General features: G+C 38.4%; 1 protein-coding gene across 4 annotated transcripts in view; it reads right to left on the bottom strand.

Moving 5' to 3' along the window:
• Positions 1 to 14,221: 14,221 nt before the first annotated feature.
• The window catches only part of LOC133654023 (6-phosphofructo-2-kinase/fructose-2,6-bisphosphatase 2-like), a 36,718-nt gene continuing 25,099 nt past the window's right edge, over positions 14,222 to 25,840 (bottom strand). For 2 of the 4 annotated variants that reach the window (XM_062053961.1, XM_062053964.1), the window contains 4 exons: positions 25,094 to 25,156; positions 24,955 to 25,019; positions 19,299 to 19,496; positions 14,222 to 19,099 (listed from right to left, as the gene is read on the bottom strand). In XM_062053961.1, the coding sequence (XP_061909945.1) occupies positions 19,046 to 19,099; positions 19,299 to 19,496; positions 24,955 to 25,019; positions 25,094 to 25,156 (380 nt within the window). In that variant the 3' untranslated portion in view covers positions 14,222 to 19,045. Of the gene's footprint in view, positions 19,100 to 19,298; positions 19,497 to 20,522; positions 20,553 to 24,954; positions 25,020 to 25,093; positions 25,157 to 25,840 lie in introns of those variants that run through there. The other 2 variants (XM_062053962.1, XM_062053963.1) reach the window with 2 other exon arrangements.

Here is a 25,840-nt window from a genome sequence, read left to right as displayed (position 1 = left end):
GGGAGACACATTTTCTTGACCTAACCTCCTCCAGGAACTGCAGTCCTGTATAATGACGCTCGCTTGTAATAAAGCAACCTTTGGTTCAGTAAAGCGTCTCCGACGTCTCTTTTGATCCAGCCGCACTACCGTGTCACCCTTCTGTCCGGACGAGGATGACAAGACCAGAAATACACATCACCTTCTTTATAACTTTGAAGCATTCTTGTGTCCATGTTTGTAACACCAAGGTAGATGCCTATATCAAAGTACAAACGTACATGGTAGGTGCCATCCTTTTCTCCTACCCAACCGTCAGAAATAGAGAGAGGGTCTGGCAAAAAGTTAAGAGTGTATTTTACTAACAAAGATTTTTGGTAGTCCTCAGCCTTTTCCTCGTTCACCTCTTGTTGGGTTTTCTTGGCTTGGACTCCCATTTCCCACGCAGCAAAAGCCCTGGCAGCAAGATTGATTGATTGATTGATATATTTTTATTTCAAATATGCATAAAAACAAGAGCAAGCCTGATCCAATACAGTGCTATAGCCTTAACAGCCATTATAACAAAATGAAAACAATGGAGAATAAAAAATGAAAACAATTGAGCATTGGACTTTCTTTTTTCTTTTTATGTATTTAAAAAGGAGTGAGAAGAAGTTTGCACTTATTTAATCCCAACCCTTTTCTTTAAATCATAAATTACTCTGAATTAGAACTACCTGTTCACTCTATGTACAAACTTAATGAACTTGTATATACATAAATAATAGATACATACACACTACACACATACATAGCCACACCCTTACCACTAGTGATCATGGAAATGGTATCATGCCACCACAGCAACACCACAGCCTCAATGGGCAGCCCCATACTCTTCCAACACAAACAACCCAATATCAAAGCCCTTCTTCATCTCTGTACCTCTGAAATACCATGTACCTACACTTCCTTTTAAACTGCTTTATGTTTGGACATTGCTTTAACTCCACATTCAAACCATTCCATAGTTTAACTCCACAAATTGAAATACAAAAACTTTTAATGGTCGTTCTATAACTAAGCATTTTGAAATTTAAATTCCCCCTAAATTGTTCTCGTGTGCTGAACAATTTTTGAATGCTTCCTGGGAGTTTATTTATTTTGGCTTTATACATTATTTGTGCAGTTTGATACAAAATAATATCATTCAATTTCAATATTTTTGACTGTAAGAATAGTGAGTGAGTATGGTCCAGATATCCAACCTTGTTGATGATGCGTACAGCTCTTTTCTGAAGTATAGTTATTGAGTTTAATGAGCTTTTATAATTATTCCCCCGACTTCCACACAGCAGGTTAAGTATGGTAATACTAATGAACAGTAAAGAATGTGGAGTGATTTGTGATCCAGAACCTGCTTTGCTTTATTTATTACTGAGATGCTTCTTGACAGTTTAGATTGTACATGTTTTATATGCAATTTCCAGTTAATTTGATAGTCAATTGTAACTTCAAGGAATTTTATTTAAAAAACCCTTTCAATATCCACCCCATCTATTTGTATCTGCACCCTTGTTTCACGTGTCCTCTTTCCAAACAGCATTAACTTAGTCTTAGTCAGGTTTAATGACAATTTATTATAGTCAAACAAAGTTTTTAGTTTACTCATTTTTTCCATAATGACTTCCTGCAATTTAAGTCATCCCCTGAACAAAAAATATCAGTGTCATCAGCAAATAACACTAATTTCAATAATGTACACACTTTACATATATCAGTGATATACAGCAGGGGTGTCAAAGTCAAATGGACGGAGGGCCAAATAAAAAATTTAGCTACAAGCCGAGGGCCGGACTGTTCGAATGTTCATTGAAAATTTTTTAAATGACGCATATAGTCTAGTGAACCTAATTGAACCTACTGAAAACCTAACAAATATATTCCAATATGATCAGATAAATAAAGCAATATTTTCTTATGGCTCTGTCAGTAATCTTTAATTTTCAACAGACACAAAAGACAAATTTCCTTTATATAAAAATCCCCATAACATGAACATTAAATGAAAGAAACCGGTATTCAAGGCACCATCAGTAGCCTATATTTTCTATTTTAGCAAAAGTGGGCTAAATTTACTTCAAAGAAAAAAACAATAATAGCAATTTTCTATCATCCACTCAACTGAAATATTTTTAAAATATAATTAAATTGAAATACAATAAAATAAAGTGCAAAAATCTATAAATCAAAAACAACACTTTGTTTAAGGAGAAGTAACATGCAGTGAAAACAAATATTAAACTTTAACTTTTAAACTTGAATTGAGTAAAAACTCTAAATATGTGATTGCACAGTAATGTTCACATTAAACCCCCCTCCTCCCTCCGTGGGAGGGAGGCGAGTTGGGTGCCCGAAACCCCCCTGCTGGTTTCGGCCCGCCCCTTGGCGCGCGTGGCACGGCGGGCTCCGCGACCCGACGGCTGGCCCTCGTGGCTTGACGGCGGGCGCGTCCCGACGGGCCGCGCGTAGGGGTCAAACGCAGAAGTCTCAGGGCCTCGTGGTGAGGGGGTGGCCTGCGGGTTTCGGCCCGCTTGACCCCCCCCCGCTCCGCTTGGCGCGCGCGGCACATGACGGGTTCCGCCACCGACGCTCGGGCTGCAGCCCGACGGTGGTGCGGGCCCGGCGGTGACGCGCGGTTTGGGGAAACAAAGCAGAAGTCTCAGGGCCTCGGGGCCGGGTTTCGGCCCGCCCCCTTGGCGCGCGTGGCACGGCGGGCTCCGCGACTGACGGCCGGGCTGCAGCCCTTCGGCCGGCAGGCGCGTCCCGGCGGGCCGCTCGCCCCCTTTCGGAACCTTGGACCGGCATCCGCTTGGTGCGTGTAAAAGATCTGCGGTCTGCGGGCCGGTTCTAATAATAAATCAAGATCATCCCAAGGGCCGTAAAAAACCTTCTCGCGGGCCGGATATGGCCCGCGGGCCTTGACTCTGACATATGTGATATACAGGATGAACAGTTTTGGCCCCAACACGGACACCACAAGCAATGTCCAAAGACGATGAACAGCAATCCCCCAACTTCCCAAACTGTTGTCTCTTATTTAAGTAACTTTTAAGCCAGTCTAGTACAACTCCCCTGATTTCATACTTTTCCATATTATTGATTAATATATCATGGTTAATTGTGTCAAATGCTTTTTTTAGATCAATACATATTCCCATTGCATATTGTTTCTTGTCAATGGCATTTGTGATTTCCTCTATTGTTTCAACTGTTGCCATTGATGTAGATCTGTTTGATCTAAACCCATATTGACAGTCAGAGAGTAATTTATGCTTTTCTATAAATGCATCTAACCTGTTATTGAATAGTTTTTCTAATATTTTAGAGAATTGTGGAAGTAAAGAGACGGGTCTATAGTTTGTGAAGTGGTGTTTGTTCACAGTTTTAAATAGAGGTATAACTTTAGCTATTTTCTTTTGATTTGGAAATGCGTCGGTTTGAAATGACAAATTACAGATATATGTTAATGGTTTTGATATACCTGTTATGACCTTTTTCACCAATGCCATACTAATGTCATTGGAGTCAGTGGACATTTTGTTCTTACATTTGTTTACAATATCCAAAACTTCTTCTTTACCCACTGCATTTAAAAACATAGAATTGGGATTTCTCTCCAACATTTCCTCCATATTTTTACCAGTTGTCCGTGGATCTGGGATTTTTTTCTGCAAGTTCAGGTCCAATACTTACAAAGAATTTATTGAAGGCATTAGCCACATCTTCAATATTATCATTTTCTTTACCATCATTCGTGAAATACTTTGGATAGTTAATTGAAGAGGTACTGTTTCTTATAATACTGTTTAATACATTCCATATTCCTTTGATATTGTTTTTATTATCATCTAGTAATTTCTTATAATAATCTCTCTTATTTGACCTTATAATATGAATTAATTTGTTTTTATATTTTTTATATTTATTTTCTGCTTCTTTTGTTTTCAATCTTATAAATTCCCTGTAAAGAGTGTTTTTCTTTTTGCAAGCATTTTGCAATCCCTTTTTGATCCAAGGACAGTTAGTATATATTTTTTTACTGGTGCATTCTTTTATTGGGCAATTTGTATTGTACAATGACCTAAATATTCTCAAGAATATATTGTAAGCACTTTTAACATCACCATTTTCATAAATTACATCCCAATTCTGCTCCAGTAAATCATGTTTAAATTAACTAATGGATTCCTCTGATCTCGTTCTTCTGTATTGGGTTGGCTTTTCTAGTTTTTTTGTCCTGTAGTTTCCATTAAATATCAGAAAAACTGGGAGGTGGTCAGTGATATCTTTGATCAATAGCCCACTTATGGTCTTATTCTCAATATCATTAGTGAATATGTTGTCAATTAGAGTGGCAGAGTGGGATGTAATTCGACTGGGTGTGGTGATTTTGGGATATAGACTCATACTGTACATTGTGTCAATGAAATTATCTATATCTTTATTTTTACTGGGATTTAACATGTCAATATTAAAGTCTCTACAAATGAAGACAGCTTTATTAATGTTACTCTTCTTTGAAAACAAGCATTCCATCCAATCTGTAAAACGTTCAATGCTTGTACCTGGCGATCTGTATATACAACTAATAATGCCATTTCTACTTTTTTCCATACAAATTTCAACTGTTAGACATTCAAGTAGGTTATCAACCACAGTTGTCATATCATCCAGACGTTTGAATCTCAAGGTGTTATCCACATAGATTGCCACCCCTACACCCGACTTGTTTTGTCTATTCACATTAATAAGGTCATAACCATCCAGTTCAAAATTTGTCACTTTTTCACTGAATCCAAGTTTCAGATTCTGCAATTATGTTAAATGGTTGTGAAAAGGTGTGTAAATAGTCCTTTATGCCCTTGAAATTCCCGTTTAGGCTTCTACAAACCCCGTTTCCATATGAGTTGGGAAATTGTGTTAGATGTAAATATAAACGGAATACAATGATTTGCAAATCCTTTTCAACCCATATTCAATTGAATGCACTGCAAAGACAAGATATTTGATTTTCAAACTCATAAACTTTATTTTTTTGCAAATAATTAACTTAGAATTTCATGGCTGCAACATGTGCCAAAGTAGTTGGGAAAGGGCATGTTCACCACTGTGTTACATGACCTTTCCTTTTAACAACACTCAGTAAACGTTTGGGAACTGAGGAGACACATTTTTTAAGCTTCTCAGGTGGAATTCTTTCCCATTCTTGCTTGATGTACAGCTTAAGTTGTTCAACAGTCCGGGGGTCTCCGTTGTGGTATTTTAGGCTTCATATTGCGCCACACATTTTCAATGGGAGACAGGTCTGGACTACAGGCAGGCCAGTCTAGTACCCGCACTCTTTTACTATGAAGCCACGTTGATGTAACACATGGCTTGGCATTGTCTTGCTGAAATAAGCAGGGGCGTCCATGGTAACATTGCTTGGATGGCAACATATGTTGCTCCAAAACCTGTATGTACCTTTCAGCATTAATGGCGCCTTCACAGATGTGCAAGTTACCCATGTCTTGGGCACTAATACACCCCCATACCATCACAGATGCTGGCTTTTCAACTTTGCGCCTATAACAATCCGGATGGTTCTTTTCCTCTTTGGTCCGGAGGACACGACGTCCACAGTTTCCAAAAACAATTTGAAATGTGGACTCGTCAGACCACAGATCACTTTTCCACTTTGTATCAGTCCATCTTAGATGAGCTCAGGCCCAGCGAAGCCGACGGCGTTTCTGGGTGTTGTTGATAATCGGTTTTCGCCTTGCATAGGAGAGTTTTAACTTGCACTTCCAGATGTAGCGACCAACTGTAGTTACTGACAGTGGGTTTCTGAAGTGTTCCTGAGCCCATGTGGTGATATCCTTTACACACTGATGTCGCTTGTTGATGCAGTACAGCCTGAAGGATCGAAGGTCACGGGCTTAGCTGCTTACGTGCAGTGATATCTCCAGATTCTCTGAACCCTTTGATGATATTACGGACCAATCATGGCACCCACCTGTTCCCAATTTGCCTGTTCACCTGTGGGATGTTCCAAATAAGTGTTTGATGAGCATTCCTCAACTTTATCAGTATTTATTGCCACCTTTCCCAACTTCTTTGTCACGTGTTGCAGGCATCAAATTCTAAAGTTAATGATTATTTGCAACAAAAAAAAAGTTTATCAGTTTGAACATCAAATATGTTGTCTTTGTAGCATATTCAACTGAATATGGGTTGAAAATGATTTGCAAATCATTGTATTCCGTTTATATTTACATCTAACACAATTTCCCAACTCATATGGAAACGGGGTTTGTATTATTGAAATGGATAATTGATAATCTGCCTTTAGTAATAATATTCTGGTTGTACTGTTCATTGGTGTATAGCAGCAGTTCTCATTGATATTGAGGGGGAAATTATTGTCCGGGTCTATATCATGTTCCAAGTCTTGTAGGTGGTGCTCAGTGTATTGAGATGCTTTCAACTGTACATTGTCATACTCACTTACCAACTGAATTATGTGGCTAGTGTCAACAGTTGTATCTTGCGTATTGTCAATGTGTGTCATGATAATCGCTTTTACCTTAGTCCAGTTCAAACGTCATATTCGTTCAGATCTTCGATGTTTCTAATTACCAGCACTTTGGCGTTCTCCGGAGTACCGTTGAGTTTGATGGATACTTTACAGTTCACAGTCCAAGTTTGTAGAATTTTCTTCTCTTTTCATTTGGCGTGCTTTTCGGGCTATATAAATCAGCATTTTGTTTGGTCAAATGGTCGTTCATGTATACCAGGGGTGTCCAAAGTGCGACCCGTGGGCCATTTGCGGCCCGCAGCTAATTGTTTACCGGCCCGCGACACATTCTGGAAATGCTATTGCAAAAATTTAAAAAAAACATTACAAAAAGTGGAATGAGTTGCAATGTTGACACAAAGCTGCAATGCAGGCTGTTTTTTTCTCTTTTGTCTATCTTTATTTTTCTTTTTTTGCCATTGCTCCAAAAAAAAAAAAATCAATGTTATAATGAATTATTGACCTATTCAAGGCTCCTTTCTTTGATGAAAGAGCATAAAAACAAACAAAATAATAGTTGAAATGTAAAATCGACAGATATATCTGAAGTTGATCTCGTAACTTAAGTGTTGAAAGTAAAAAAAAACTAATAAAAATGTATCACTTTGTGAGTGGGGCACCTTGTGGATCCCAAATATATTTAATGGGATTTTATTTATCTTTTCACTGTGATTACTCAAAAATAATAATGAATTAAAATCAATGGTGTCCTGCATTATTGATCTTTTTAAGGCTCTAAATACTTCATCAAACATTGCTTTCGGAATGTTTTGGGCAGTGGGGGAAATACTGTTTATTTCAGTTTTATTATAAAACAAAAAGTTGTCTTTGACAGAAAAGGCATAAAACCTTTTTGGTTTTTTTAACTTTACATCAACCCGAAGTTGATATACTGTAGAGATTTACTGTAAGCGTTAAATAAAAAAATACAATAATAATTTGACTTGTTTTTAACATTTTAATGACTTAGACCCTTTATGGTCCCAGAGAGCCCTGAAGGTTAAAAAACCCCAAAACAAATCCATATATTTTGTTACGGTTTGAAAATGACAAATATCAAAAAGGCCCCCGCATGCTTTAATTTTTCCGTGTGTGGCCCTCAGTGGAAAAAGTTTGGACACCTCTGATGTATACGTTTGTTCCTTTTAGCTTTCTTCCCTGTTTTAGCAACGCGATCTTGTGCTTTCTGTTTACAAATCTCAGGACTACGCTCGGCTTGTCGTTTGTTCCTCTCCTGGGCAAAAGGTGACATGCTTCGAGGCTGTTACAGTCCAGTTGTATGTCCTTGGACTGCATGAAGACCGCTACCTGTCGCTCCATTGAAATAATATCTAACTCCGCCGGCTCCCCTCCATTCGCTGGGGTTACTGCTCATGCGTAAGACCGGGGTTTGATGCTAAGTCCGGTGTTGATCACATCATTGATCCGTGTGTACTGCTCAATATCAGTAACTCTGTTCTCCAGAATTGCAATTTTCTTATCATTCTCCAGATTGTCAGCCCTCATCTGATCCAGCTGCACAACAAGGGCCACGATGGTTTTCTGCTGCTCCTTGATCGTAGCAACTTCTTCGATCGGAGTGTCGATTGACTTTAAGTTCGCTATAATCAGCCTTGGGCGACATCTCGTCTTTGTAACAGCGCTAGTTACTCCAGACATTCACTTGTTAGATTAATTGCAAACTTCCTCCTTACATTATTAAACATAAATGTTTGGAGTAAATTTTGCGAGCGCCAGTTCCATCTTTCGTATTTCCGGATGCCTTGAGTCCACGACGCAAATGGGCTTTAAAGGACTCAACACTTCATCGCATAAAATATTCAAAGTCGACATTTACTTGCAAATCAGAACGACTCGATAATAAGGAAGCAATTTTCTCGATTTGTTTATCCCTCACGACCTTTGACAGGTCAAACGAGCGTCACGCGAGAACGAGACCACTGAATCCACGAACAGGTCTCTTGTCTTATTTTTATCTCTAAAGCAGACCTGGGCAATTATTTTGACTCGGGGGGGCCAAATTTAGAGAACAAAAATGTGTCTGGGTATATCTATTTTTAGGAACACTAAAACAAAACCTCACAATAATGTCTGATTGAATGCTAAAAACGTTATGACAGACCGCCTTAAAAAACGGAATGGAATTTAATTTTTTTTTACTGAATGAGACACCCAGAATGTACATGAAAATAAAGAATGTGGGATTTATAACATTAACTATGAATGATAAAACACTGAATCTTGACAACATATGAACGCCTGCATGTCTTCTAGCACATAGGCTGCAATGGCTATCAATGTTGTCCTGGCTAGCAGTCCCTCCGTTAAAATTCAGCTGCTGTTGCTGAGGTGGTGGTGGAGGTGAAGTGGCATCGGAGTCTGTCTCTCTTTGCTAGCTTTGTCGAAACATGTTGCTTTTGTAGCTGTTTCAGCAGATTTGAATTGCTGTTTTGGGCAGTAGATATGATCTTTGATCCAAGACACAACTTACATTTAACTAAAATGTTATTTTGTTTGTGCTCGACAAAAGAAAAGTAGTGAGAATATCTCCATGTTAAGAAACTCGACTTCGGCTCCGCCATGATGTCGTATTAGTAAACACGCCACGCCCCCCGGCCCCATACACAGCGCGCCTCTTGTGACACAGGAACATTCTGAAGGACGACACCGCAGCTCTCCAATAAAACACACTCAGATCTTCTCAGTTTCTAGCCGATACTATATTAAAAATAGTGTAAAATAACGCAGTAACGCATCATGTAGTAACGGTAACTGAGTTACTGAATATAAAAAATAACGTGCTAGACTACTAGTTACCGACAAAAATAATGGCGTTACAGTAACGCGTTAGTCCCAACACTGGTAACTAGTATATCATGTAATAGCGCAGATGCCAACCATTGAAATACTTTGTATAGTTCAAGACTTACGGTCATTTCAAAACATCACTGCACATTATAATGGCAGCTACAGTTTCCATCTTAAAGATCTAAAACAATTATTTGGGAATGTCCGGTGGGCCAGATTGAAAAGCTTAACTTAATTTAGGATGCGGCCCCCGGGTCTTAATTTGCCCAGGTCTTGTGGCTCTATTCTTGTGGCGTGGCGAAGTTGGTAGAGTGGCCGTGCCAGCAATCGGAGTGTTGCTGGTTACTGGGGTTCAATACCCACCTTCTACCATCCTAGTCACGTCCGTTGTGTCCTTGGTCAAGACACTTCACCCTTGCTCCTGATGGCTGCTGGTTAGCGCCTTGCATGGCAGCTCCCGCCATCAGTGTGTGAATGTGTGTGTGAATGGGTGAATGTGGAAATACTGTCAAAGCGCTTTGAGTACCTTGAAGGTAGAAAAGCGCTATACAAGTATAACCCATTTATTATCATTTATTTAACTGCAAAAAAACTAATGAACAATCCCCACAAGCAAAGACATAACCAAAGTGTTTTGTTATTAATCCGTTCCAAATGGAGAGTTGCAAACCAAAAGGTAAGAAATGCTAAACAATTTTTGAACAAACTATAATTCTAATACGCATCCAGCCTACACCACCGCACAAATGTAAACAGAAAACACATTTTATAATGTATAGTTTTGCAATGTGAAAAAAGTAGTTATCAATGGAATTGATAAATCAACATATGCCACAGTAGAACTTTATTTGGCCCCATGGTGCCTTAATTATTTTGCACCTATGGGTAATGCAATAAAAAAAAGACCTATGAGGATTTTTCTCTTGTTGCAATGTTCAAAATGTACAAAAGAACAATGATCAGAATCAGAAATACTTTATTAATCCCCGAGGGGAAATTAAGATTTTCAGAACAATCCCATTCAAGAGCAAACATTACAGGGAGACAGAACAGGAGCGCTAAGGTCTGCCAATTTATGGCGCCCCTTACAAAAAAGGTGAGAAGCAGGTAAACGCTGGGGTGAGAAAGAAAAAATATTCAATCTAAGCTTGGGCCCCTAGAAGGGGTCCAGATTAGGGCCAAGGGAGAAAAAAACTCATAGCCATAGCACACATAAACATGTGTGTAAGAGGGAAACTTCAAAGAACACAAAGGACATTAGACATTAAAAGAGCAGAGCTGGTGCAGCCATCAGCACTACCAATCCTGCAGACATGCACAAAAGTAAAACCATCAAAAAAAAAAAAGTAACATCCACTATACTTTGCGCACACGCGATTGCACAATATATTGACAAGCAACCAAACAAAGACATAATTTCAACACCCATATACACTGCGGTGGTCTCTGCGGTGTTCCACACTATCGGATGGAATGGGGTGCGAATGGTCAGATACAGGTACAGACAGAACAAAGCAACCAAGACAGTCGACTCCATCCTCGGCTGCCCACCAACTCTCTGCCAGCGTCCAGTCTGCATGGATGAGCAAGGATGCGTCCGATACATGCTCATTCAGCCCAAGACACCGTGGGGAAGATACGGAACTGAACCTTTTGCAACCTTGAGTGGCAACCAGAAGAGATGATACTGATTTTAGCTCCTTTCGATCCACGGCAACACAGGAAAGTTCTTTTTTGTAAAACGGGCGTTTATGGACGACTCCTTCTTGCTGTATCCACGCCGACACGCCGTGAGAACTTTCAAAACACAGCACAATACAGCACATCAGACTTTGACTTCACATCAATAAACCCTCAGAAATAAATTAAATTACAAAAATACAATACCTCGTTGGCTGCTTGTAACGAAAAGAGGTTCTAACAATCAGTTGCTTGAAGTTTTGCACAAATCATCGAATACACTTAAAGCTTTCGAGGAGCTGAAGACAACGTGTCCAAGCACCCTTCTTCCCCTCTTGCATGTTGTACCTTGTTTATAGTCCGTGGGGTCGCAACGTCACAACAATCGTTCCGCTTTGCAACACAATACATTTACATATTGCTCAGTAGATTTTACAATCACACATTTTCTAATATTTTATAACTCTGCATCACTAACTCGTTTATTAATATTTATTTATTTATGACACACATTTAAAGCATGCAACCTCTCAGCAACAGCTACACTGATATCTAATAATCTTTCATTGCCAAATCAGATATCACCCATCATTGCGTAGGCCATTGGCGTTGTTAGGCCTATTTTAGGGGGGCTCAAGCCCCCCCTAAATAATTTGGTGTTAAAAAAAAAAAAAAGTATTTTTTTTTTTTTTTACAAATACATGCCGACATATTCATTATAAAGTGGCCCGAATATGAGTTTAAATAAATAATCATATAACCTGTCATTATTCACTCAGTTTCCCCTCACCTCATAGTGTAAGGTAGAGAGCCCCTTTAGTGTGTCGGTATCCAATCCATTCCACTTGTTTATATAGAAAATGCCCACATCACTCAAACTCCAGTCCGCATTTTCTCTGCGACCTTGCTTGCGGTCCTGCAGGTGTACGAAGCACATTAGCACACAGCACTGCAGAACAAGAACCTTGTGTCTGCAATTGTAAATAATTTAGTTTTTAAGTTTTGTGTTTCTTGTAGAATCTATATAAAGTAATATGCATTAGCCTATTGTTAAAATAATGAAAACATCATTAAATATATTAGTTTTATTGTATTGTTACATTAATAGCTGTTGTATTATTATAGGATGGCTTGTTAAACATTTCATAGAATTTTCAGAGGGTGGAAAAACCAAGACATTTAATATAAAATGTAAAATGAATAAATACATAAAAAGAAAAAGAAAAAAAATGGTTAAAAGCCATCGTCCCGGGGAGCATTTAATTTCATCCTGTGCATTTTTTTTACCATCCCCGGGACGACGGGACTACATTAATCTCAAGCCCTGGAAGTTATATTTTATTGTTTGCATTATTTGTTTCAGCATTGCACTTTGAAGATGGTCCCTCAGCTCTTTGACAGCTTTGGCTCTTTTTCAGATCAGCAGACTAAGTCTTTCTTATTTACAGTATATATAAAAGTTTCTCATTTCTATTCAGACTTCCATATATATTTAATTTCCTTAACGGCTTGCCATAATATATATATATAAATATAGTATATACTAGCCAAATTATTCCGATCCAGATATTACTTTAATTCAACTAATTAAGTAATATTTCCAGGGCTTGAATTTACAACCATTTTAGTCACATATGTGCCCAAAATGTAATCTGTGCAACTTCAAAATATTTGGGAACAAACGATTATTGTATTGTGAGCGAAAGTTGTGGCATTAGCCTCTATGTTGTGAATGAATAACATAGAGGCTAATGCCATGACTTTCATTGGGTTTCAGTGTATCTTGAAGGATCATGCAAGTAATTGTTTCTTGTTGATGCTGTAAACAAAATGTCACTGTGCAAACTGAACACAGATTGAAACTAAACCGACTGAATTAATAATAATTAATAATTTGTTAGCCGTTTGTGAAGTTTTGTGCTCGTGCGCTACGTTCGCTCGCATCCTGCATCTCCTGGGGGCTAAGCCCCCCTTGTCCTTAAAAGCTAGTGACGCCCCTGGCGTAGGCCTTCTCAATGATTGTACTTTATTTTGCAGCAGTCCGTTGGGTAGAATCCAGCATTACATCCGTTTAGAACAGTGTGGCCACATGACCACTAGAGGGCGCCTTGCACATAAATACATCACTGACATGCACCTGGGCATAGGCTGGTTGGAAACAATAAATCTTCCCTAGTGTGTACAGTATGTGTGTGAATAATTCTGTCAGTGTTGTGCCTGCGATTAAGGGGCGACTTGACCAGGGGGTATTCCTGCCTTCCGCCCGAGTGCAGCTGGGATAGGCTCCAGCCACCACCACCACCACCAAACAATCCACAAGATGTTCCTCATGTGTTGGAAGACGCAGGCACAAGTTATAGAGGAACGTTAACCAGCCTTACAGTGCAAGTTGTAATGAACACAAGACAAAACAGTGAATTGCATATTTATTAGGACAGTTATTACCATTAAAGCACACATTGTCTTTGAATAAATGACTAAACATAATTTTACTCCTTTATGTCCAATTCTTGACTCTTTAAAACAAAGTTCAGTTCATGAAGAAAATCCAAAATGTATTTCAGTTTTTATGACTTTTTAAATAAACGCAAGATATTAAAATTATACAATCAAGTATTCTAGTATTGTAGTGACTCATTAAAAATGTGCCGAAATTCACAACAGTAACAATTGTGGACAATGCATTTTATGCACACAAACTGAAGGAAGGAAACCCCCAAAACTGACAAAGTGAAAATACAGAGAAATTTACTCAAAGTCATTAAATGGAAATTGTTAGAAGACATTGCTTTTAATGTGGTTAAATGTTTTTTTTAAACTAATGAAACTGGCCTGTACATAACAACTGTACCCTTAAAGCTAATATTTTGTCCCACTAATGTTTTAGATATTTTCCATATGTGTTCAATTGTTCCACTATATATCTATCTGTTAGAGGATTTTGTCCCTGTCATTTGAAGCATCAAAAGCTGCAGATTAAATTCTCAGACACATATCTCCGTATTTGTCTCATCTTGCCCCTCTCAACTTAGTTGGCTGTTAATGACAGTAAAGTTAAAAAACAAACAGTATTCAGTATTTACCAAGCAAAGTGCAACTTTGAGTGGAATGATTATTAAATGGGTTAAAACACATTACCACAAAAATCAGACATAGGGGAAATGTACAATTTAATGTGATATTGTTTAAATTGAATGAAATAATACATTCATTTATATTTGACACTGGTGCTCTGAGATAAATACAAAAACATGCAAATATGTGTGATTCTTTGGGAGTGATTAAATATCACTAAAAAGGCACACAAAAAGATCCCAACAAAATCTAATGGTACAAATTTACCCAGTGCTTTGCGCGTTATAGTTGCCGTTGCCATTTCTAATAAAAAGTAGCGTACAGTTCAAACTTATATCTGTCATTAGCCTTGCTATGGAAGCGCTAAAAACTACAACATGGCAAGTCGTTGTTGAAATGGAGGCATGTACATAAGACTGCTGATGCAAAATTCTGACCAAAAAAACACCATTACATGATATGTCGACCACAAGGAAGTGTTTTAAACGTAGAAAAAAAATCATCATATGACCCCTCTAAACTAAGATTTCATTAAAAAACAATACAATTCTTGCTTTAGGACAGTTTCAATCAGACTTTGTGAAAGTGAAAAAAAAATCAATCTGTCACAGTTGAAGGCAAAACCTATTTCTTCTCACATGGAAAATATGACTATTAGATGCAGAATTGTGTTACATTGTAAGGCTTAAAGCTCTCTGAGGGTTTACGAACACAAGACCCTCTTTTACATGTTTCCCCTAAAGTATTATCGAGACATTCTACATTTGTTTTTTCATTAATGAAGACTACAAGTCAGGATCAAGCCAAAACACACGTGAACAGCTACTGTAAATCAATGTGCAAATCTACAGCTTTCCTCTTGAGCCTGCCCACCACTAGAGAGAATGTGGTGTAAGATGACAGAGACAAACCAAGGAAAGAGACACATAATCTGAAGGATATCACTGGCCCCCTACTGGACCTCCTGCAGTTTGCCTATGTGGCAAACAGGTGGGTGGAGGATGCAGTCAAATGGGACTGAACTACATACTGCATCACCTTGACTCCCCAGGGACCCACGCTAGGATCCTGTTCATGGACTTCAGCTCTGCATTTAACACCATCATCCAGAATATACTGCACTGTAAACTCACCCAGCTCACATTGCCAGCCTCCACATGTCAGTGGATAACTTCCTGACTGACAGTAGGCAGCAGGTAAGGCTGAGGAGCATCACATCCAGCACCCGGACAATCAGCACTGGCGCGCCCCATGAGTATGTTCTCTCCCTATTGCTCTTCTCCCTCAACAGTGTCCACAGGGGATCCTTCGGTGAAACTCTTGAAATTTGCACAGGGCCGGCCCGTGGCATAGGCCGTATAGGCAAATGCTAAGGGCGCCGTCCATCAGGGGGCACCATGCCAGTGCCACAAATGTTGGAGAAAAAAAAAAAAGAAAAAATAGTTGTTACTATTATTTCTAAATACAAAAAATAATCCCACGTTAATTAAAATGCAAAGTAAAGCCTATTTAATAGAAATATTATTTGTTACAACATTACGCCCCCACCTCCCTTCCCGTATCATGACTCTTTTTGGACGTCACCTCATCAAAAAAACAACACAAGATGTCAAAACGGCCAAAACTGTCAGGTGCCCAGGGAAGAAAAAAGAGAAAAGAAGAGGAGAAACGAGAAAAAGACAGAGGTAGCAGGTAGGTAACGTTAGTCTACATGAAATTATTTGTCTGTTACAGAATGTGATAGTAAACTGGCTTTTTAGCATTAAGCTAATATTACATGATTCGGCAATTGCTAATCAATAAATAGCTAGTTCTGTTTTAACGTCGGGTTAACATTGTGGAGGGGGCTAAATTGTTATGGAAAATAATAATGTAACGTTAGGTAATTACAGTACTCCCACCTTACATTCCTCAGAGACATTTGTATTAGATCTTTTAAGCAGGTGTTTTTTGTTTACATTGTTATTGCCTTCTGGTTAGCTAATGTTTGCCATGCAGGTAATAGTCACTTTCCCACCCCTTTATATATTAGGTATAGTTGTAAGTCTAGTTGTTAAAGTGCACATCATTAATGTTAATTAAGCAATATTACATGAGAGGGAATGCTGTTTTTTAATTTGAGCACTGCTGTGATTCGGTTAAAGATAATCATAACATAACATTTTCATATAATATTTTATACTGTTACTTTGCATTCTGCCATTCAGCATTTCACTGTAATGATGACAATAAATTGATTGTTAGATATTATTTTTTTATTTTTTGTATTCATTTATTTATTCATATTTTTTTTAATCTTGTTAACTATTCTGATTGTTAATTTGCTTTCTTTAAGTAAAAAAAAAGAAGGTCAAAGACAAAGCTATTCGGTTTTTTGTGAGTATATACACTTCACTGCCGATGTGGGGGGGCGCCACCTAAAATCTTGCCTAGGGCGCCAGATTGGTTAGGGCCGGGCCTGAATTTGTAGACACCACCACTGTCATCGGTCTTATACAGGACGGCGACAAGTCTGCCTACAAACTGGAAGTGGAACAGCTGGCTCTCTGGTGCAGTCAGAACCATCTGGAGCTGAACTTCCCCAAGATTGTGGAGATGACAGTGGACTTAAGGAGAACTCTGAACTACTCTGAACAGCACAGCGAAACCTGAAGTGGACATCCCAAATAAACACAATCAGAAAGAAGGCACAGCAGAGGATGTACTTCCTGCATCAGCTCAAGGAGTTCAACCTGCCATAGGAGCTGCTGATCAAGTTCTACACCCTTATCATTCAGTCTGTCCTGTGCACTTCCATCACTATGTGGTTTGGATTTGCAACCAAACTGGACAATGGACAATTAGGACTGCAAAAAAAAATCATTGTTGTCAACCTTCATCCTTTCATGACTTATACCAGTCCGGGGTCAGGAAATGGGCAGGTAGCATCACTGCAGACCCCACACACCCTGGTCACAAACTATTCAAACTCCTTCCCTCTGGCAGGGGTTACACATCACAGTACGCCAAAACAATCCGTCGTAAGAACAGTTTTGTTCCCCAGGCTATCAATCTGATGAACACTGTGAAATAACTCTGGAATTATTCTGTCACTGTGACTGTACTAACTCATGTTGGAGTTATCATCGTTTTGCTCTTTGCTCTATTCACCACTGTGCAATATTATGTATTAGTCTTGCACATGTTATTTAAATACTTGTTTATAGTTTTAGTTAATTTTTTTTATTAATAGTTTTTGTTAACAGTGAACAAAGAGAGCAGCCTACAGAGTAAAATTAATTGTGTTAAATATACTTAACTTGGCCAATAAAGCTGATTCTGATTTCAACTCATGTGTACAACTACACTTTGACACGATCAGTGTGTTACTGCAGCAATACAATTAACAGTATAAGTTAAAAACAATTAATGGATTGAGCCTTTTTTGTGACAGATTTGTACAGTGATATGGACTCACCACATGCAACATTATTAAGATCAACTAATAGAGTGCTAAGGAGGTTTTAAAATGCAGAATCCTTGCAGGAAGAAGTGCATACATGAAGAAAAGCTGGGGCATTGGTGTCCCTTAAAGTACCAGTAAAATGGGAAAACAAGCTGACTTTGTCTTATCGTTTTATCAATTGAACCATATCCAATTGTATTTTCAATCCGACAAGTATGTGAAAGTACAGTCTAAACATCACAAAATATCACAATTTCAGACAGGCATTTTGAATATTCCGCTCCGAATGTTTTCTGCCATTTCCGTCGATTCGGGGTGGGATGACGTCACGATGGGAACACTTCCGCACTCTGACCATATCCACATTGGAAATATGCCAAAGTTAGAAAGAGACATGAGGTATATCATTCACAATCCCTATGTAAAACATGAACACATGTTTCATAAATAAATAAATAAAAACTCCTCTAACAATTGAGTCAACGGGGGCTCTCTATTCCACTCACAAAGCCCTCATAATAATACCCGCCAACAATACTCTAATTATATAACGTAACCTGAATATTTACCAAATATTAGCGATATTGTTATTATAAGCGCTAACAAAGACAACCTTTTTTTTATCGGGGCATTGATAACAGAGAGCTAACTATTAGCTTAAGCTGCAGCATTGAGCTGGCAGGTGTCCTGCTACTGTTGTTGCTGCTGCTGCATCGCCTCTGGGCTCGTCAAAGTTGTTCTAGATTATAAATCATGCCTCTCATCTGGATAATAGGAGGATTTAGCTATAAATCTGGAAATTGTTCAACTGTGACATTCACTTCATACTCGGAGACGGAGACAACGACATGCCAACTGAAGATAGCGTCTGCCTGCAGATAGCGTCTGCAGACAGGAACCGTTCGTGTGGATCAAGATTAATTATAATTCTTCATCTAAACGGGACGATATGAAGATCCTATCAGTCATCATTGCAGTGACAGCAGACAATGTACCGTAAGTAATAATTTTATTATGTTCGTAATCTGTATTTCTTGTGAAGCACTTAGCAATACGGCTACAAGATGTTTAGTGTTTCACTAAAGCTTGATAGGTTTAGCACACAACTTCTAAAACTTGTAGCTTATCCTCCATATATTCAGGCTAAAAATGATACGGTTCTGATCATCATTTTTCACAAAGTAATCGTTGTAGGCTCTCACAAAGTCTGCATTATTTGCATTGTTGTTGGTGGGGCAGGGATATGTGGTTTCTACCTCTACGTCACAGATCACGTGACTGGCATACTCATTATCTCTCAAAATGGCTCTCAAATCTCAGTGAGATTGATACTATTTTAAACATATCTATTTACTTGCAAACTTAAAAAACTTTTGGTGTTATAAGTCTGATATATAGTGGCAACTTGTTTTTTCCTTTCTACTGGTACTTCAAAACTAGATGGAAGCAAATTTTCTTTAAATGCCTGTACAGTTGTCCTTGTCTGTAGCATTAATACCATTCAACGAGTCCTGCAAAGATGCAAAAACAGAGAGAGGTAGATTGGAGCATGTTCACAAAAACATCTAAGCAATAGTGGAGTTGTTCTGAGTGACATAAGCAGGGAAGTGAGGTCCCCAATTGTGATGAAACACTCCCTTTTCTGTGTCTGTGCTTGACATTAGCAACAAACACATTTTTTCCCTTTATTTTTTGTGTCCCAACACTAACCTCACTTTCTTGCTGCTCCACGCCCTCAGATGCCTCCAAAAATTGCATGCTGGATAAAGCGGGAGCGTGGGACATACGAGGCTGTGGAGGGTTGCCCATGCTGTAAAGGCGTGGCCGCTTGATCTGGTCATGGCTGGACAGCGGCGTGAAGCTGTTCCTGCGGTAGAAAGCTGGCGTAGCGTCTCCTCGCACTTTAATCTGCTCAACAAATGCAGAGAGACAACGTGAATTAATTCATGTGTGTAAATGTTGCCAAACCATTTGGAACACCCATCTATAACACAATAACTTGCAGCTCTGCACTAAACTGAAGCAAAAAAAAGGCCTCCCAGAGTAACAAAAAGGGATGAGCACCTCTAGAGTTTGTTCTCTGCAGTTCCCCCAGGATTCCACCGAGTGCATTTTCATTGTGGCTGTGCTGCAGGTTTGCTCCATGCTCCAATAACATTAACCGGCTGCATGCACAGCAAGGCTCAGTCAAACCAGCTGGAGTGATGAAGTTCTCGCAGTAAAATGCCAAACATTCGCGCAAGATAGTTGGCATAGTGGAAGTTAGAACTTTTGACTAGAGTGGAAACTTGGAAAACGAATGTGACAACAAACTCAAGCAAACTCGATTTCTTGGGGTTAAGATTTGATTTAGAATAGATTCTCTCCATTTAACACAATTCTCGCAATATATATTGTGTATAAATTACAAAAACTCCTCTTGGCAGCTGCTGTATGACGTATACGCACAGCGAGTAGGACTACACATCTTTTTAAAATAGATTCTTTAAAAAGAAAAACTTTTTTTTTTTTTTTTAAATTATGACTATTTATAATTGGAATAAATAAAATTGGGGATTTCAGCACCTCTGGTGGAAACGTATCGGCTCCGCAGCTGTACAGGAGCGCAGCCCGACCGAACATGGACTCGGTGGAAATTAAGGGTGAAACATTGCAAAGTGACAGTAAGTTGATATAGAAAGAAACATCACATATACATACAGCTGTAAAGAGTAAACACATCTATCTGTAGCCTTGGCAGGTTGAAATGTTAAAAATGGCCAAAGACATTGACAGGCAAACCACTTAAGTTAATTTAAAAAAAACCTCTGACTACTTATGACACCTCCCCAAGTTCTGAAACAGAAAGCGGCAAAGCCATCATTAAGGTTGCACTCTGCTCTTTTAATGTTTCCCTGCAAATGTCCCTGAATATGTTTATGTGGGAGCACTCACTCTGTCTAGGGCTCCAGGCTGAACGTCTCACTGCAAATAACACACAATTACAACCAGGAAACAGATATGAAGCTGCCTTTAAAAGAGGTAAACAGTAGGAAAGGCAAGACAGGGTCAAGACTGAGCTGGTAAACCATCAACTATACAGTTTAGTACAATAAGCCACCATGTAAAAAATGCATTTTTACAGGAGATTGCTAAAACACTAGAGCGCTGTAAAAACATGATTTTGACTAGCTTTTTTGTAGTAGGCCTTCGGAACAGCAAAGTCTCCCTGTAATATAGACAGGGCTATTTTTTTCTAACATTTGTGACTCTTGACAAAATAAATAGACACAAATCTAATGTCGACTGCAAAGGACCGCTGTTTACCACAAATACAGGGAAAAAAATAGTGAAGGGAGGAGTCCCGACCCACCGGTCCTTAACTTTCTAAAAATATAGCCTGGAAAACAATTTTGTTGAATAGCCATGTCCGAGAGGCCATTTTTAATTTGATGTATTTTCATCTTCTCTTGTGAAAGTGTCCTCAGTTCGAAACAATACAGTCTCAAATGTCTAAGTCTGCATTGCTTAAAAGGGAACCTTTTTTTAAATTTTGCCTATTGTTCACAATTAATATCAGAGACAACACCACACGTCTTTTTCATTTCTTCTAGGATCTTAAAAAGGATTAAAAAAACGCTTGGGAAGATGCGGCTAATGGGAGTCACCATTGTAGCCTTCAAAGCTCTCAAACAACTTAAAAACCCTCCATCAACGTTTTATACACACTGCAAGTCTATATAATAATGTAGTAACAGACAAGTTCACAACAATATGTAATATGTATAATATTTACCATATTTTGGTCATTTTAAGTATTGCCGGAACTAATTTCCTCGGCGCATTAATTTCCGTTTCCATAGCAGCACATTTCTGACTTCCGGCAACAAATCTGTGTTCCTACTTCCGGATACAAACGCAAGTGTTTTCTAATCATGTCAGACTTGGTAACAGACAACAAAGACGACTATATTTGGACAAATGAGGATTCACAACCTTATCTTTTTGAACCTGAATATACGGAGAATGAACTGCTGCTTACAGAAGCGAGCATGAAGAGAGGGTGAAACTTTGGAGCAGACGGAAGCTTAGAGAGTAAGGTCAGTGTTACTTTTACGCTGTAAATGTGGAACTTGGAGCCAAGCTATGCCGACAGAAATGGAGTGCTTAACCAAAATCAAATGGAAACGTCCTCGGCAAGCTGGACCAAACGCAAAACTGTCCAACGTGTGAGTCACTTTAATATTGATCGTGATACAACGCAGCATGTCATGCGTGTTATTACAACTACAGGACATACGCTGTGTAGAAACGAAACATGCAATTTGGGCTGATACCTTACAGCAGAGGTGTCCAAAGTGTGGCCCGGGAGCATTTGCGGCCCGCAGCTAATCGTTTACCGGCCCCCCACACATTCTGCAAAAATTGCAAAATTGATAGTATTGCAAAAATTTAAAAAAAACATTTAAAAAAAGTGGAATGAGGTGAAATCTAAAGAGAAAAAGTTGCAATGTTGACACAAAGCTGCCATGCAGGCTGTTTTTTTTTTCTTTTGTCTTTGTTTATTTTTATTTTTTTTGCCATTGCTCAAAAAAAATTGACAAAAAATCTCTGTTACAATGAATTATTACTTAAAACATTTCACTTTAAAATGTTTTATGTGGAACAAATATTGCATATATTGTGTGATTGCCATATAAAAACATCAAAGTTTTATTTGACAAAAGAGCATAAAACAAACAAAATAATAGTTCAAACGTAAAATCGACAGATAAATCTGAAGTTGATATCGCAACTTAAGTGTTAAAAGTGAAAAAAACCTAATAAAAATGTATCACTTTATGAGTGGGGGACCTTTTGGATCCCAATTATATTTAGTAGGATGTTTTTTAACTTTTTACTGTGATTACTCAAAAATATTAAAGAATTAAAATCAATGGTGTCCTGCATTACTGATCTTTTAGGGCTCTAATTACTAAATACTGCATATTTCAGTTTTACTATAAAAAAACAAAGTTGTCTTTGACAAAAAAGGCATAAAACCTTCTTTTTTTAAACTTTATATCAACCTGAAGTTGATATAGAGATTTACTGTAAGCGTTAAATAAAAAATAATAATTTGACTTATTTTTAACATTTTAATGACTGAGACCCTTTATGGTCCCCGGGAGCCCTAAAGGTTAAAAAAAAAAAATCCATATTTTGTTAAGGTTTGAAAATGAAAAATATCAAAATGGCCCCCGCATGCTTAAATTCTTCCGTGTGCGGCCCTCAGTGGAAAAAGTTTGGACACCCCTGTTTTACAGGTACTGTAATATGATTGTTCATGGTTTTTCAGTCAGTACAGATTGGTTTCCTATCACATTGTGTTGTGCATTACAAACTCAAAACGCAATTCAGGTGCTGACGTAGAAGCTAGCTTATCTCTCGCCGTAGCTAGCTTACGGCTAATACCATAGTACGCTAATGTGTTAGTACGCTAGAAAAACAGTTCCTCAGTGTTCGCTCTTACAATACCAATATTGCTACAGCTTGGTTATTATTCAGGTTACAGAACATAAATGAAGTATTGTTGGTGATTTTTTAATGCATTTTAATGTGATTTAGAGGCAGAATGGATTGCTCCCATTAGCTGCATTGCTAGCCAGCTAGAACAAGCCGATTTTTACATGTTAGATTGCAAAAAAAACAAAACACTTTTGTTTTCTTGTCTCATAAGTATTGTGAACGATAGGCAAAATTCCCCCAAAAATGCAGTTCCCCTTTAAAGGGGTCACATTAAGATATTTTTTTTCTACATTTAAAACACTTCATTGTGGTCTACATAACAGTGGTTCTTTGGTCAAAACCTTGCATCGATTATATTTTACAGACCGTCTTTAAGCCGCTTTCTGACCGTCTCTTCAGCATGTGCCGTTTTGTGGGCGGTCTTATTTACGTGCCACCACTTCGACAATGTCTTCTCCCTGTCAGCCATGTTGTAGTTTTTAGCACTTCCCTAGCAAGTATACTGACAGATAAAAGTGAGGACTATATGCTATTTTCTACTAGAAATGGCAATAGTGGAGGAAGCATGTGCATGTACGAGTCAGTGAGCCTCACAAAAAAAAGGATAGCAAAAAAAGAAGCAGTTTATTGACTACATCGTTGGACTACAATAGCGCACTCGTGCAAAGCATTTCGGGTACATGTTGTAATATATATGGAGATATCCGCTGATGTCACATTTGGAAAAAAACGTCACAATTGGGGAAATTTCCAAACGGCTTGTTTGGGGGAAGTATGAAGGAAGACAAATATAAATATCTCTGCAATGCCTCCAAGGTTTGATTATAAATTTTCGGGACTTATGCAAATCCCAAATACACAAACTGGCTACTAATAGGTAAGAAAAGTTGTTTTTGTATAATAGGTCCACTTTATTACAAACAACTAGAAAAGCATTCAGAGAACGCAAACCTTCTCCAGGCCCTATCTCCCAATAGTAAAAAAAAGAAAAAAAGAATCCAGACTAATTAAGATGAGCCCCAAAATGTAATCACTTGTTCCTTATTTATTTCCTTACAGACCAAAGACTATAAAAATGGGACCCATTACCTCCCTGCTTGGCACTCAGCATCAAGGGTTGGAATTGGGGGTTAAATCACCAAAATGATTCCCGAGTGCGGCCACCGCTGCTGCTCAGTCCTCCCCTCACCTCCCAGGGGGTGAACAAGAGGATGGGTCAAATGCAGAGGTTAATTTCACCACACCTAGTATGTGTGTGTGACAATCATTGGTACTTTAACTTTAATTTATGACATTTCCCGAAACGAAGATGAAAATCCACCCATAACTTTTCAGACATTTCCTGAAAGGAAGATGAAAATACACCCATAACTGTTTGAGCTGCCGAAATGGCAAAATAGAAGAAAATGAGGGAACACTCTTGTCTGTCTCCACTATCTTTGTCTCTGTGGGGCCACTTGGACCCACGCACAGAAGCATTAACGCAGGTTAACGTAGTTGAAATTATCCGGATCAGGCCCAAAATCTAATACGTAGATCATTATCCCATTTTGGACATTTCATTAGGTTTAATAAAAATCCCATAACTTCGAGTTATTTTGCCAACTTACTGACAAACCATTGGCAGCGATTACATAACCTCTTTGCGGCGGTAACAATCATTATTGACTTTAGGGCTGGTGGTTGTAGGTCCCCAATTTGACCACTATGTCAAACTGTCATCGACGACTATATTTGTTTTGTTTTTTTACTTTTATAACCAAATAGAACGTGTTCTGTCAAGCTATGAGAATAGAGGTTGAACTGTTTTAGGCGACACATTCAGAGAAACCTGCTACCCAGCTTTTAAGAAAAGAAAAATCAATATTTAGAAGCTTACTAATGGTCTGTCCCTGTGAGTGTTGACAGCCTCCACCTTCAGGTCAAACATATCCACTTTACAACCTAGTAGAGGGGAACAAGAAGACGTCACAAAACCACCAAAGGCTACTTTGTAACCAAAGAGCAGCGGGACTTACCATAAGCCACAGGGGTGAGTTTGAGCACAGTGTGGAGGGGACACTTCAAGTATGGAAGATCGTCTGTAAGAATTAACATGATGAATTTTTCTAGTGCACATGGTGACAAATCCCACAATGCTTCCATTGGGACACAGGGAGGATGAAACAGCCCACATATATTTTTAGTTTTTGTCTTCAATTGGTTTTGTCTGTCTGGGACTGGGCACACCCAATTGTGGCTTCATCTTAGCAGGAACTTTTCCATTCAAGCCTCCTAAATATTCTGTAGTTCAATGTTTAATTACTGTATTTTGTACATCTTGTGATAATCTCACTGGTTACCCTATAGCAGGGGTCACCAACCTTTTTGAAACCAAGGGCTACTTCTTCGGTACTGATTAATGCGAAGGGCTACCAGTTAGATACACACTTAAATAAATTGCCAGAAGTAGCCAATTTGCTCAATTTACCTTTAACTCTGTTATTATTAATAATTAATGATATTTATCTTAGTGGAAACACTGATCATCTTAATGATTTCTCACAATAAATATATATAGAAACAGATAAATATCAATATGCAACACTTTATTTTTATATTTTCTCTAAGTGCACATTTTTCAAATTGAACATTTTCAAATGATCACTTCTAAGACAGTCTTGTGAAATCACAATATCCCATTTTAACTAGATAACCACTAACATTTTTTAACAAATCATGAATTACTTTGCACCATGTTTGTACAAATAATAACTCATGTAAAA

This window comes from Entelurus aequoreus, linkage group LG07 (assembly GCF_033978785.1).
Source record: "Entelurus aequoreus isolate RoL-2023_Sb linkage group LG07, RoL_Eaeq_v1.1, whole genome shotgun sequence".
Lineage (NCBI taxonomy): Eukaryota > Metazoa > Chordata > Actinopteri > Syngnathiformes > Syngnathidae > Entelurus > Entelurus aequoreus.
This window is presented reverse-complemented; position numbering and strand designations above follow the sequence as displayed.